General features: G+C 36.2%; 1 protein-coding gene across 1 annotated transcript in view; it reads left to right on the top strand.

The window, feature by feature from the left end:
* Positions 1–13,173, top strand: part of LOC138943512 (RNA/RNP complex-1-interacting phosphatase) — a 52,847-nt gene that overhangs the window by 32,441 nt on the left and 7,233 nt on the right. Inside the window, exon 6 of the mRNA XM_070314373.1 lies at positions 8,937–8,980. Within this exon, the coding sequence (XP_070170474.1) occupies positions 8,937–8,980 (44 nt within the window). The remainder of the gene's footprint in view (positions 1–8,936; positions 8,981–13,173) is intronic.

Raw genomic sequence — 13,173 nt, forward strand, 5'->3', positions numbered from 1 at the left:
ATAAAAATCAGAGAAAACGAATTTATGAGCGGAAGAATGGGCAGCCGAAACTGCTCTTGGAACGGTAAGAAAGCAAGCTCTAGGTCAACTCTAATCGTGAGAGATGGCTGACATAATACTTCGTTTGCAAGAAACTTCATCGGAAACATTCTCAGAATACCGAATTTTATATATAAATCGAATTCAAAAATATATTTCTTTCTCCTATTTCATCGAGACGTATTAAATTTATAGATAATTCTAGTATATCGCAAATGGAAAGATGCGTTAAATCGCTTACTCTTAAACATTTTCCGCAAGGTGTAACTCTCGTCATTCTCGGTGCATATTGCCTTCTGTATTCTATTGGATATTGCGTCGCTCTTGTCCGTCTCACTCTATACGTTCCAGGAGCAACAGTCGATTCTGGAACGTAAGTCGGATGCTGTGCCGCGCTTTTCTTCAATCGTTCTAACGTTTCTCTTGCCAGCTCTAGAGAAGGGGCAACGATATTGAAGGAATTACTCGGACGTTTCAATGTAACACGCATGAATCGTAACGCAATTGGCGCAACTTACGCCCTAAATCTTCTTCGTCGTCAAAATCCTCGACGTCTGACACGGCGTCGACTGAATAGAAAGATTTAATTCAATTACATGTAGCACGTTTAATTAAATATAGTTTGAAGCGTGTGCGAGTTTGCAGCAGCTTTATATAAATTACCGTAATAAATATAATGGTTTTTGCCATCGAAAAGATTTGTTCTTAGGCTGATATAGTGAATTTCGGCGCAACATCGTATATAATGAAAAAAGTTGATGAGTTAGAAATAATATTATATCCATTAATCTTATTTTAAACTAATCTCAGATTTTATCTACTCGATCATATATTTTGCATTATATATCTTGTTATATTTATATAATATAGAGAGAGAGAATTCTAGAGGGAAAGAGAGAGAGAGAGAGAGTGTGCGTGTTATTCGTCTGATTATACGCGAGTTTTGTGCTTACAATCGATTCGTCGTGGAACAACGGCCACTCCAGTTGTGAGATCCATTCCACGTGTACTTCTTATATGATTTCGTGGAATAGCACGTGGAAAATCTCGCCGTGGAATTCTCCGCGATGGAGTCGGCGGCGTGTATTCCGGTTCCCCCTCATAATATCGTGTCGACGTACGCCACTCTTCCGGAGTTGATCTGAAGTTTATAAGATTTCCAATATACCCTCGATAAATTCAGGCAATATTTCGCTTTGATCGTAAAAACATTGATAATTCAGGTTATATACGTCTCAAAATCGGAAAATGCACTATGATATTCTTCCGTAACGGGATTATTCTGATCGCAGGTACACATAATTATTTATCTTGCGCAATTCTCAACAAATACGTATATTATAATTTTGAAAAGATTGCCGAAAAAATTTTTTCTTTTTTTTACTCCATTTAAAGAATTACAGGCTTACATGATAGCGTCTATCGATCAGTGACTATCGATTACCTTTCTCATCATTCTTCACGATATAAAGCAATGTGTATACGCGTGTGTATAAATAAATATTTTTATAAATCATAAAGCTCGAGCAAAAAGATTTGCGTTTTATTAATACACAACAGAATGAAATAACGAGGCAAAAGATTTTCATTACTTCGAGATTGTACAGAAAAGCGAGAATAATAAAAATATATTAGGTGTACAAATAAGTTTCCGCCGTTTGACAAAAGTTGGCGCCACCGGTAAGTTATGGTTAAAATTGTCAGATGTAAAACACGTCCTTATCGTAAGATTGGACATCAGTCAATAACATAACCTTAAAATATTAGTGATTTTTTTATCAGTATAATATATTCTTTTGTGTGCGAAAATGTCGAGTTTTGAGCCGAATAAGCGTCATTTGCGGCAACTTTTGATTTACTTCTTCAATTTGAAGAAATCTGCAGCTGAGGCGTATCGATTGCTTGTAGAAGCATATGGTGAGGCTGCCTTAAGTGAGAGAAGTTGTCGCGAGCGGTTTCAAAAGTTTAAGAACGATGAATTTGACATCGAAGACAAAAAACGTAGCGGAAGGCCGAAAGTGTATGAAGACGCGGAATTGGAAGCATTATTGGATCAAGATTCGTGCCAAACGCAAGAAGAACTTGCACTTACATTGGGAGTGACTCAAAACATTAAGTTCCGTTCTTTCACAATAAATGCCCAATTTTTGATAAAAAACGGCGGAAACTTATTTATTGCTTGGCTGAATGAAATGAATAATTAAAAGATGTGAGGTGTCAAGTTGTGTATTTATCAGGGTTGGGAAAGTTACTTTATAAAAGTAACTCTTTACCGTTACCGTTATTTTTTCTAAAAAGTAACTCGTTACCGTTACAGTTACTAAAAAGTAACGAGTCGTTACAATTTCCGTTACTTTTTTACAATACAAACTAATAAATTATTTTGCATAAGAAAAACTTTTAAAAAATTGTAAGCAAGATTTCATTCAAGGTTTATTACAAAATAAATGATTAAATTTTATCGAAATTCTTTATTAATTTTTAATAAAATTTGTTGCTCCATAGTATCATCATTTAAATGCCCTCTTTGTGGTGTTAATACAGAGCCACCGATGCTAAACATTCTTTCTACAGATGCACTGCTTGGTAGAGCTGTATTATATTTAATAAAAAGTTTTTTAAGTTTTGGATAGTCGTTTAACATTTCTATATTACAATTATTTGATTTTAAAAACCGTTGCAATTCTTCTTGTTCAGATTCATTTTGCACCGTTTTTTGCTCAAAAATGAAAAAATCATCGTGATCGTCAGATTTTCCAGCTTTTGAAGAATTTTCAGTTGATCGGATTCCCAATAAATCCTCCAAGTAATTTTCAGCACGTTTTCTTTTTTCTCCGGTTAACCAGTTTAACTTAAATTTTGGATGTAAACATGCTGCTATTATTAATTCTTTTGTTTCAAATATTGTAAGAAATTTAAAATCAAATATAGTAAATTAAGCGACATTGTTTGTTTTATTGAAATTAATACTTTTGAATCAATAATTTAAAATAAAATAATATTTTTCAATTAAATCCTTATTTAAAATTAAATAACATATGTATTAATCAAATTAATAAGTTACCTTTTATTTAAACCTTGTTGAATAGCTTCAACTAATGAATGGCAATCTATAAGGTCAGATTTATTGAGATTTTCTAATTTTCGTTGCAAGATACTTAGAACTGGTAGTAAATGAGATTACAACATAATAAGAATGCTAATTGGTCGATTTGCTTACGGCTTTACGGTTAAGATAAAAATTTTATCACGCACAATAGCAAGAATAATATCTTAAATAAATGAAAAAATTTGAAAAAAGTAACGATAAAAGTAACTGTTAAATTCGTTACTCGTTACCGAAAAATGTAACGAAGTTACTTTTTCCGTTACAAATAAAATTTGTAACGCCATTACCGTTACAGTTACCGAAAAAAAGTAACTGTAACGGTAACGGCGTTACAAGTAACGCGTTACTTCCCAACCCTGGTATTTATTTATCATTGTCTCGTTGAACGACAATTCTAACGTGATATCTATTTAGATTTTTTAATAGCGGCGCGGGCGACGATGAAGTTTTTAGATAGTGCGTCGTGTTACGCAATCGTATCGCATCGGTCCTCACGGCATGAACATAGCCCGATCGTGATCTCACGGTAAACTTACATAAGTACATACATACATACATACATAAACGCACGCAACGAGCGCGAGCACGTAGTACGGTGGGCGCGTGCGAAGGACCACACACCGTGCGATATTCAAATGAACACCGCTTATGAGCGACAATCTCGCTACCATAAACGTCATTTCGCGGTTTCACGGGCGCTTCACTTTATTCCAGTTGAATGTCTCCGGCGCGTCCGTCACGCGTGATTTTCATGGTTTATGTAAAACCGGCCGGAGTTATCGGCAACATAATCTCGATATAGGCTCTGCAGTTAATTAGCGACGAAGTCGCTTAGACTTGAGAAGATTGTAAGACCCCATGTTCCATTAACACCTTGGTTATGGATATCAACATGATTTTCACGGTAGGCGCTAATAATCGCCATAAACCTCGCATATATACTTGTATAAAGTTATTTATAAATCTGAAATTATTCAAAATATATATCACATAATTGCGCGATATGTGTATAATAAAATAAATTTAAAAATTAGTAAGCTTGTCAAAAAACAATTTAATTATTAAAGATTGAAAAACACATGAGAAATTAAAAACGTACAAAATTATATGACGTAATGAGACGGAACTATACTTAGCGGGGGTACTTGCTAGTAATCGAATTAATCAATTTGGTTAGTCAGCATCGGAAGGAGATAAATGATATTTCGCGACGTTATATAAAATGATAAACATGCGATATATACATATATGGATATATGTATGTGTGCGGTAAACTTGTGCATTCGTAGTGGGTAACGCGGTAAAATATTTCTGGAATAGAGTTTGTCACTGATGGATGACTGGTTTTATAAATATTGATGGCCATTCGTCTCGCATAGCGGGTCAGATCTTTTGATTTTGATTTTCCGAAGAGGAATAGAAAATATGGTCATCGCGCTGATGACGCTGATGATGATGACGATGACGATCATCATCATCATCATCATCATCATCATCATGCTAGAGCTGGTTTCCGATATTGGATTCTTCGAGGGGAATTTCTATTTGTGATCGGAGTGCGAAACGCCGTGTACAACGACACCTCCGCGTTCGCCTCGAATCTGTAATTCAAATCCGAAAGTCAAATTAATTTAACACTCGTCATTTTTCACGTTTCGGCGGCGCCGCGCCGCGGCAGCTATCTTTCGATATTTCATCTCGGAGAAGGCCGTGCCCACTCCGCCTTCATCCCCTGTGATAGATGCATTTCTTCGTGATTGTGCTGTCACGTTCTTGAAACGAGGAAGACGCGCCACGAATATTTCAAGTATTATAAATGCGTGACCGTGTGAGCGAATGACAGTCGACGATTGTGCGTTATTCTGCTACTGATATAAATATATATGCATACGAAAAATTTATTTTATTTCCTGCATTAACCTTGCCGACAGTGTGCTGTAAACTATGAGTCGTAAATGTAAATTTCTCTTACATGTACGTTAATTACGATGTATTAGTGTGACAATAAATTTTCCGTTAGGTTGTTACAATTGCTATGATATACAATATACAGGTATATACAATAAATATGAAACCGGAATTTTTGTATAGAAGATACACGTTTATTGTATGAAAATGATAAAAAATATTTTATTCCAAGTATTGCCCATTGCTAGCTATACATTTTTCCCATCTCTCTGACAATTTGTCGATGCCACGCCAAAAAAACTGTTGCTCCTTTGGGGCAAACCAGTCATCGAGTCATTTTCGTACATTTTCGTAAGAAGTGAAGCGCTGCTCGGCAAGCGCGTGTCCCATCGATGAAAATAAGTAGTAATCGGATGGAGCCGAGTCTGGTGAGTAAGCCGCATGCGAAAGTATTTCCCAACTAAACGCCTCAATCGTTTCCTCGACCGGTTTTGCCGTGTGCGATGGTACATTATCATGAAGCAAAAGGCAACTTTGCGTTGCCTTTTTTTGATATTCCGGTCGTTTTTCACGCAAAGCTTGATTCAAATCGAGTTGTTGTTGCGTTTGAGCGTCATCCTCATCCAACAATGTTTGCAATTCGCTGTCTTCAAACTTTTTCTGTCGTCTTCCACCTTCTTCGTTTCTCACGTTAAAATCGCCACTTTTGAATTTTTTAAACCACTCAAAGCACTGTGATTTACCAAGAGCACGCTCACCGTAAGCTTCGACAAGCATTCGATGCGATTCTGCAGCAGTTTTCTTCAAATGGTAACAGAAAATCAATGCTGTCCGCAAATCGTAGTTTCCAGGCACAAAATTCGACATGTTCAACGCTATTAAAAACTATGCTGTTGTATGAAACTTGTATTGTTGTGAGTTGAAAATCTTTATCAGATGTCAAAACAAGAAAATGGCGCCAATGGCGCGGTTTGACGGTAACTGCATTGACAGCTAGGGCCAGCTATGGGCAAATTCCGGTTTCATATTTATATACCTGGTATGTATATATGTTTGACAACTCACTAATAAGAAGAATACGGTTTTTGATCTTAAGGTAAAAGCGTTTACACTTCCCCTTTTCCCATCTCTCAGCAACGAGACGCTCTCCTATTTCAAGAGTCATTATGAGTTAACAGGCATCGCAGGTTATAAATATTTCTCACCTCGTAACCCATCGATATTGAACGGTGGTCGAAAGCAGTCGGCAAGTCGTGAATGACTTAGTGCTTATAATCGCGTTAGCCTAATCGGCGGTATAGGGAGTCCGTTTCGGAGTTGAAAGGGACCAAAGGCACTAAAACGGCCCTATTAAGCCTCTATAGACCGCCACAATTGGGCCACCCAATCCCCGTACAATGACGAACGTAGTAACTTTTCGGAGAACCAAGTCTATCGTAGCCGCCGCGCTCAGGGATTGAAACTATTTTATGCTTGTCACCACTATACTCATTTCCCGAAATGTTGGCACATTTATCAAACTTATCCGGAGAAGAGTGTTCTGTGTATTATATTGGGTGATTGCATAAGTTCGTGCCCGATTTAAATATAAACTTCAATAGATTATATTTTAGAGATAACACTTTTATTAATCAATTATATAGTCTCCATTCTTTTCTACAATGCTTTTCCAACCATCTATAAGCTTGTCGAATCCATTTTTGAAGAAAGAACTTGGTTTTTCTTGAAAAAAGTTTGTAAGGTGGTTTTCGACAGCTTCCTCGGAATTGAGATTCTCGCCATTTAAACTATTCTGCAAAGACCGGAACAGATAAAAATCTGGAGGCGCAATATCTGGAGAATATGGCGGGTGCTGCAAAATTTCCCATTGCAACTCCTGCAGTTTATTCCTTTTAGTCAGGAGATGCGGCACCCACGTATCAAGCTTGGAAATGTATCCAAGCTTTTTTAAATGACGAAAAGCGGTTGAATTATCGATGTTCAGCCTCTCGGCAATATCCTCAATTGTAATCCTTGGGTTTCTTTCCACTAAGGCATGCACAATGTCATCGTCGATGCCAGAAGGCCGTCCAGAGCGGGGTTGATCCTCCATGTTGAAATCACCATTTCGAAATCTGCCAAACCACTTTTTGACTGTTCGGAGAGCAGGAGCGCGGTCCGAATAAACGCTTTGAATATTTTTTCGCGCAATCCCAACACTCACGCCTTTCCGAAATTCATATAGCGTTACATGCCGCAAATGCACCTTTCGTTCTCCATTTTTAACGATTTCTCTTATGCACAAATGGACTTATCCGAACAATGTCTGACGCTAAATTGACATAAGACGTCATCTATTCGGTGTAAGCAACAATTACCACACGAAAAGAATAGAACTCCGCCATGCGGTAACTTAATGCCATCTATGAAAATCGGGCACGAACTTATGCAATCATCCAATATATAACAATCAGATGATTAATAACCCTCAGATGATTAATTAATTCTAAGATATCAAATTTGGATGCAAAATTTTTGATAGCAATGAAAATTACCTTCTCTCTCTTTCTCTCCGCATAGTAATTTATTTACTATCATGTATCGATAAAATATCTAAAAAATTGATAATTGTTATATATAATATTACATTTTTTTATATAATATTTGATAAATTGATATTACACGTTGACATCAATCTTTATTAAAACTTGACGCGTCATTCGGTGTATCGGCAATGTTTCCGGAATTCTTTTAGGAATGCAAGAAGGATGTGTGTGCGTGAATATTTTTTTTATATATGATTTATCGAGCAGCCAAAGGAAGTTTAATTCGTTAATAAATTCGTTCCCCCTCTCTCCTCCTCTTGTTCTCTGCGATGAAGGAGAGCCGACGTGAGATGCATAGCTGCACCCCCGTAAACTATTATATAAGCGCCACCCTATCTCTCTGAATCTGCAAAGTTTCAAAGATCTCTTTCTCTTGTCTCTCCATTTCTTCTCCTCGCCTTTCATCCCATAGATCGCAAAGAAGCCGCTTCGTTGAGCTCACGGTAAAGTTTATAGGAGACAAAAGGGGAAATGTGTTGCCCGTTGAAAAATCACCGCCGCTGCAACTATTATTAAACCACGTCGGGGACGCGTGAGCGTCGTCTTTTCATGACATAATTCGGAATCGATTTAACTTCTTAGCGCCCTTACACGTGACGCGTGTAAAGGACTCGTACTCGCTGCACTCGCCCGTAACTCAGGATGTGCAACGTCCCGGCTCTTAAGTCTCATTACCATACCCCCTTCGTTTGCCGCTCGGCTTCTGCATACCCATTACATACACTTATTACACTGCCGGTTTGCTCGACCGGTTACCGGCATCTGAATATTTATTTAGCCGATTACTTTTTTCATCGGCTCCATGGAAATTCGATCGCCGTCGCGCTGGCTGCTTCGTAAAATTATAGACAGCAAATAAAGGAGGAATGAGAAATTTCTGTCTTCTCAAAGGCGGTGCTATTATTATGCATGCTTGTAACATTATATATCATATATATTTAAGATGTTAATTACAATATATGTTATTTAGTCAAGATAAAAATAATTATTCCCCCGTATAAATAATTAGGTAGCAAGAATGTTAATGCTCGTTAGTCTCGAACTGATTATTATCACAAAAACATATGTAAAACACTTTCAAACGCACGTGTATATCAACGATACATATTATTCACATTTTTTTTCATAGGAAAGTTTTTTTAGCTGGCTCCGGTCACGTGACATTTTATAAATTTAAATTGATTGTTGAAAAGTGAATTCTTTTCTCTTTCGAATATACATCTTTGAAAAATAAGGCCGCGAAAAATGAAGATCGCTTTGTTAAAAATAAAAATTTTTCCTCTCTTTCCTTGCAGATTCTTTAAAGTGATGGACGATTTCATGGCAACATGCGGTGATGGTGAGTTTGCATTACATCAAAAATATTATATTCGCCGATTTTTTATCATAAATTATGTACAAGTCTCTATCTTTATAACAAAATTTCTTGGTTCGGCGATTGAAGTAACTTTCTTATAGAATCTTGAACAAATCGTTGAGATGTCTGATGTAAGTTACAAGACTCATATCTGATCGGCGCCAACTAAAATGCATCAGGTTTAACAGCACGCTCAGAAATAATTGTTAAAAAATTTTCTATTAATCATCTTCGAAAGAAAAAAAAAAGAATATGAAACACGGATACTCACGTGTTTTTGGCGAGGAATAATTGATAGGAATCGTCGTAGGTATTTCGTATCCTCGCTTGTGAACGAAACTGCTGATCGCGACTTGTACGAGCGTATCCTTTCCTAATTTACTCCCTCGATTACGGTTCGATCGTGTTGTACGTTGCGAGAACGAATGTAGAATAGTCGGTAGTTGTTTTACTCGCGCGATTGTACGATATTCGCCCGGCTTCTGTGCTTCGGATGAGAAGAACAATTCGACAAGGGCGACGACGACAACAACGACGATCCCAACGAATCCGATCAGAATTCGAGGACGCCCACGCATGAAATACACATACCGGGGCGTTGTTAATTATCCGCCGTCGTTTATCAACCAGTAGAGAAGAAAGTTCCCTTGAGCGTTTCTCTCTCTCTCCTCCTATTCTCGTTTCTCTTCCTTCACATCCGCGTTATCGCTTCCTTCCTTTTCTTCTCTTCCATGCGTATCTGTCTCTGTTCTTCCATTTTTTCTCATGCCAAACGACCAGTCACATCTATATATATGAGGTTGCAAATTCATTGTACAATTTAAGAATCGAGGTTTATTTTTCTTAGCTATATTTACGTGTGTATATCTTAAATCTATACGTATCTAAGATTTAAGATTAATTTTTTAACTTTTCACGCTCTTATATAATAATTTTCAGATAATATGCTTGAACTTGAAAATTTTTTTTAATAGAATATATTTTTTACCTTTTAGATACAAGATCTAAAACTTTTGAAAGTTTTACAATTTTCAAAATTTCTTGCGAAACTTTGTAAAATGTGAAACGGACGTAATTGTGCCCAGATCCTCGCCGAAGAAATCGCACGAGCGCTCTTCCGTTACGTTATCGCGGTTTACAGAGCTATCAGATATGTACGTGGGAAACTCACGAATCGACTAACTTGAGCTGGGAGGTGGAGCGGTCCCGTCGAAGAACGAGTCGAGACGCATTCCAAGGCAAAAGAAGCCGCTTCGTTGCCCATTCGTTGCCCATTCGTTGCCCACCACTTAGCATTTATCAATACTATATATCCAATACCCAATGCCGAGACGCCGGTTGATCGCGTAGAAATGACTCGCGTACAAATCACTCTTATATCTCTTCGATAATTTGTGTTAAATTTTTTATTCACATAAAAATTAAAATTGCGCGTTAAACTTATGTGTTTCAATGTTTCTTATTTCTTTTTAAATTTTTTCTAAAAAGATTTAATTTTTATACCGAGTTATAATATACAGGGTATCCCATTTTAAAGGACCCACTCAAATATCTCAGAAACACTGCGTTAAATCGAAAAATGTTTCAAACAAAAGTTGCGTGGCTTCATGGGGGCCATAAGATGGTGACAATGATTTGACTTTGGAAAATCATTTGAAGGTCATGTGAAGATCAATTTTAAAATCTTAAATAGAAACCCCCATTTTTTATTTAGTATTCTTGTAGCTGACATCGAGAGCTTTCCAAAACGCTATAATAAAGTATTTTTTCATTAAGTACTTTTTGAGCTATTTTATATTTTAATCTGACATATTTTCATATAAAAAATAAAATATTTCGTAAAATATTCAGTTTTCGATAATTTTACCGTAATATTTCTATGTACAGAATAATAAGAAAAATTAATTAGTGCCAGAAAAAAAACAAATAATTGTTTTAAAAAATACATTGTAAATAATTTTCTTAAAAACAATTTTTTTTTTTTATACTAATTGATTTGTCTCATTATTCTGTACATAGAAGTATTACGGTAAGATTATCGAAAACTAAATATTTTACGAGATATTTAATTTTTTATATCAAAATATGTCAGATTAAAATATAAAATAACTCAAAAAGTACCTAATAAAAAAATACTTTATTATAGCGTTTTGGAAAGCTCTCGATGTCAGCTACAAGAACACTAAATAAAAAATGGGGATTTCCGTTTAAGATTTTAAAGTTGACCTTCACACGACCTTCAAATGATTTTCCAAGGTCAAATAATTGTCGCCATCTTACGGCCCCCTTGAGGCCACACAACTTTTGTTTGAAACATTTTTCGATTTAACGCAATGTTTCTGAGATATTTGAGTGAGTCCTTTAAAATGGGACACCCTGTATACAAGAATTAATTCGATGTAGATATCTAATTATTTCTGAAATGTAAAATTTAAATCGTTGGACTTGGAAAAGATGATTTATATTTTTGTTGCGCGAGCCCGGATATTTACTTTCGTTAAGTCGCAAAACCCTTCGTTTCGCGACACGCTCCGTATACGATGCGCATTGCGACCGAGCTTGGAACGCTCGATTGATTTAAGGCGGCAGTAATCGGCGGCCCGAAAAGACTCGCTGTAACATGCCGGCGATATTTTCATGTTTATGTACGCCGGACGTTAACGTCGTTCCCTGGTTTCAGCATCTCTCACATACATGTATCTCCGACGGGCTTTTAGTTCGCTCTCGCGCTACTAGGATCTCTTCCCTGTGTTCTCGGCACGAAGAACGACCAGGATCTCGCATCCACCAGGGGCTATTTGAGCCGACGTATCTTACTCACATGTATATCATATTGCCACGTTTACCGCATGCCTTCGGGTAAGTCGTACTTCACGACTACTCCAGTAGCCCGAGAAACAATCTTTACATCGTACTGAAAGTGGCATATTCAATTCCGGGTACATTGTCGTCCTGTCTTTTATTTCTTCGTCGGCAATATCTTGAAGACAGAAATGGACGAAAACAATGAATTTCCATGCAACCGCCCACCCTCGGCGTACACGAGCTTGAGCTTGATAACCCCACTCTTTTTCTATCGTTTTGCACTAAATGTTTTAAATGTGATGAATTAAAGATCATGGTAGTGAACCTTTTACCTCGCTCGAAGAATTGTTTAGCGAAACGTGCCGTTTTTTACGCCGTTGTTCTGAATTTGGTAAAACTAATCACATTTTTCTTATGTGTGAAAGGAAGTCTCATTGAAATCCGATAAGATAATATATAAGTGAAATCTTTCCCCTGAATAATCATATTTAAATTTTATCTTTTCTTCAAAATATTTTTTACATAAGAAACAATACTCGTAAAATCTATAATTTTTTTAACAGAACACGAAACAAATTCATATAACGACAATATTTAATAAACGAAATTTCTTCAACTTCTCGATATTTAAAAATCTCGTAAATTTTTAATATTAAAAAAATAAACAATAAAAAATTTCATGACTTAATTATACGGACTTTCGCTACTTGCTCTTCAAGTCCGCTTATTAATTTTTATTCAATTTTCGATATTAATTATCTCTGTCGTAAATTTGTAGGCGAGAATTTTATCTTTATATTATATTATTAATATAGATCTGGAAGAGGATTGTATCTTTGCAAATGACCGTAAAAGTATAAAGCAGATATACCGAATTAATCGCGGGCTTATACCTAATTAATGATATTGCTGAGTCTACAAGGCTGATTTTCGATCGGTAAACATTATTATCATCGTTGTGCTTCGGCTCCCGTTGAGCAACGTTTGATTTCAACTGTTAAGCGGCAGGGTGCCCTGAGAGACCTTCGCAATATTTCTCTCTGGTCGTTGTAACTTCGTACTAATGTACGACATGTATATACGTATACATGAGTAAAGTGCGAATTCGTGAGTTTCGCGTTCTCAAATGCCGATGATTTCCGATAAATAAAATTCTGCATGGAGAATTTCTCCATCTTTTTATTTTGTTTAATATCAGTACATATGTTTTAGGGCAAAATATAATTTTACGGTAGAAATATTTATTTGTATTAAAAAAAAAAAAAAAAAAAAATGTTATATAAATTAAAGATCGATATTGTATGTTATGTGATTTACCTGAATATGAAATTCGTAATTCTTTTTTATGAAAATATAGAGGGGATATAACA

This window comes from Polyergus mexicanus, unplaced genomic scaffold, assembly GCF_030449975.1.
Source record: "Polyergus mexicanus isolate NDT 795.1 unplaced genomic scaffold, iyPolMexi1.0 SCAF_27, whole genome shotgun sequence".
Taxonomy (NCBI): domain Eukaryota; kingdom Metazoa; phylum Arthropoda; class Insecta; order Hymenoptera; family Formicidae; genus Polyergus; species Polyergus mexicanus.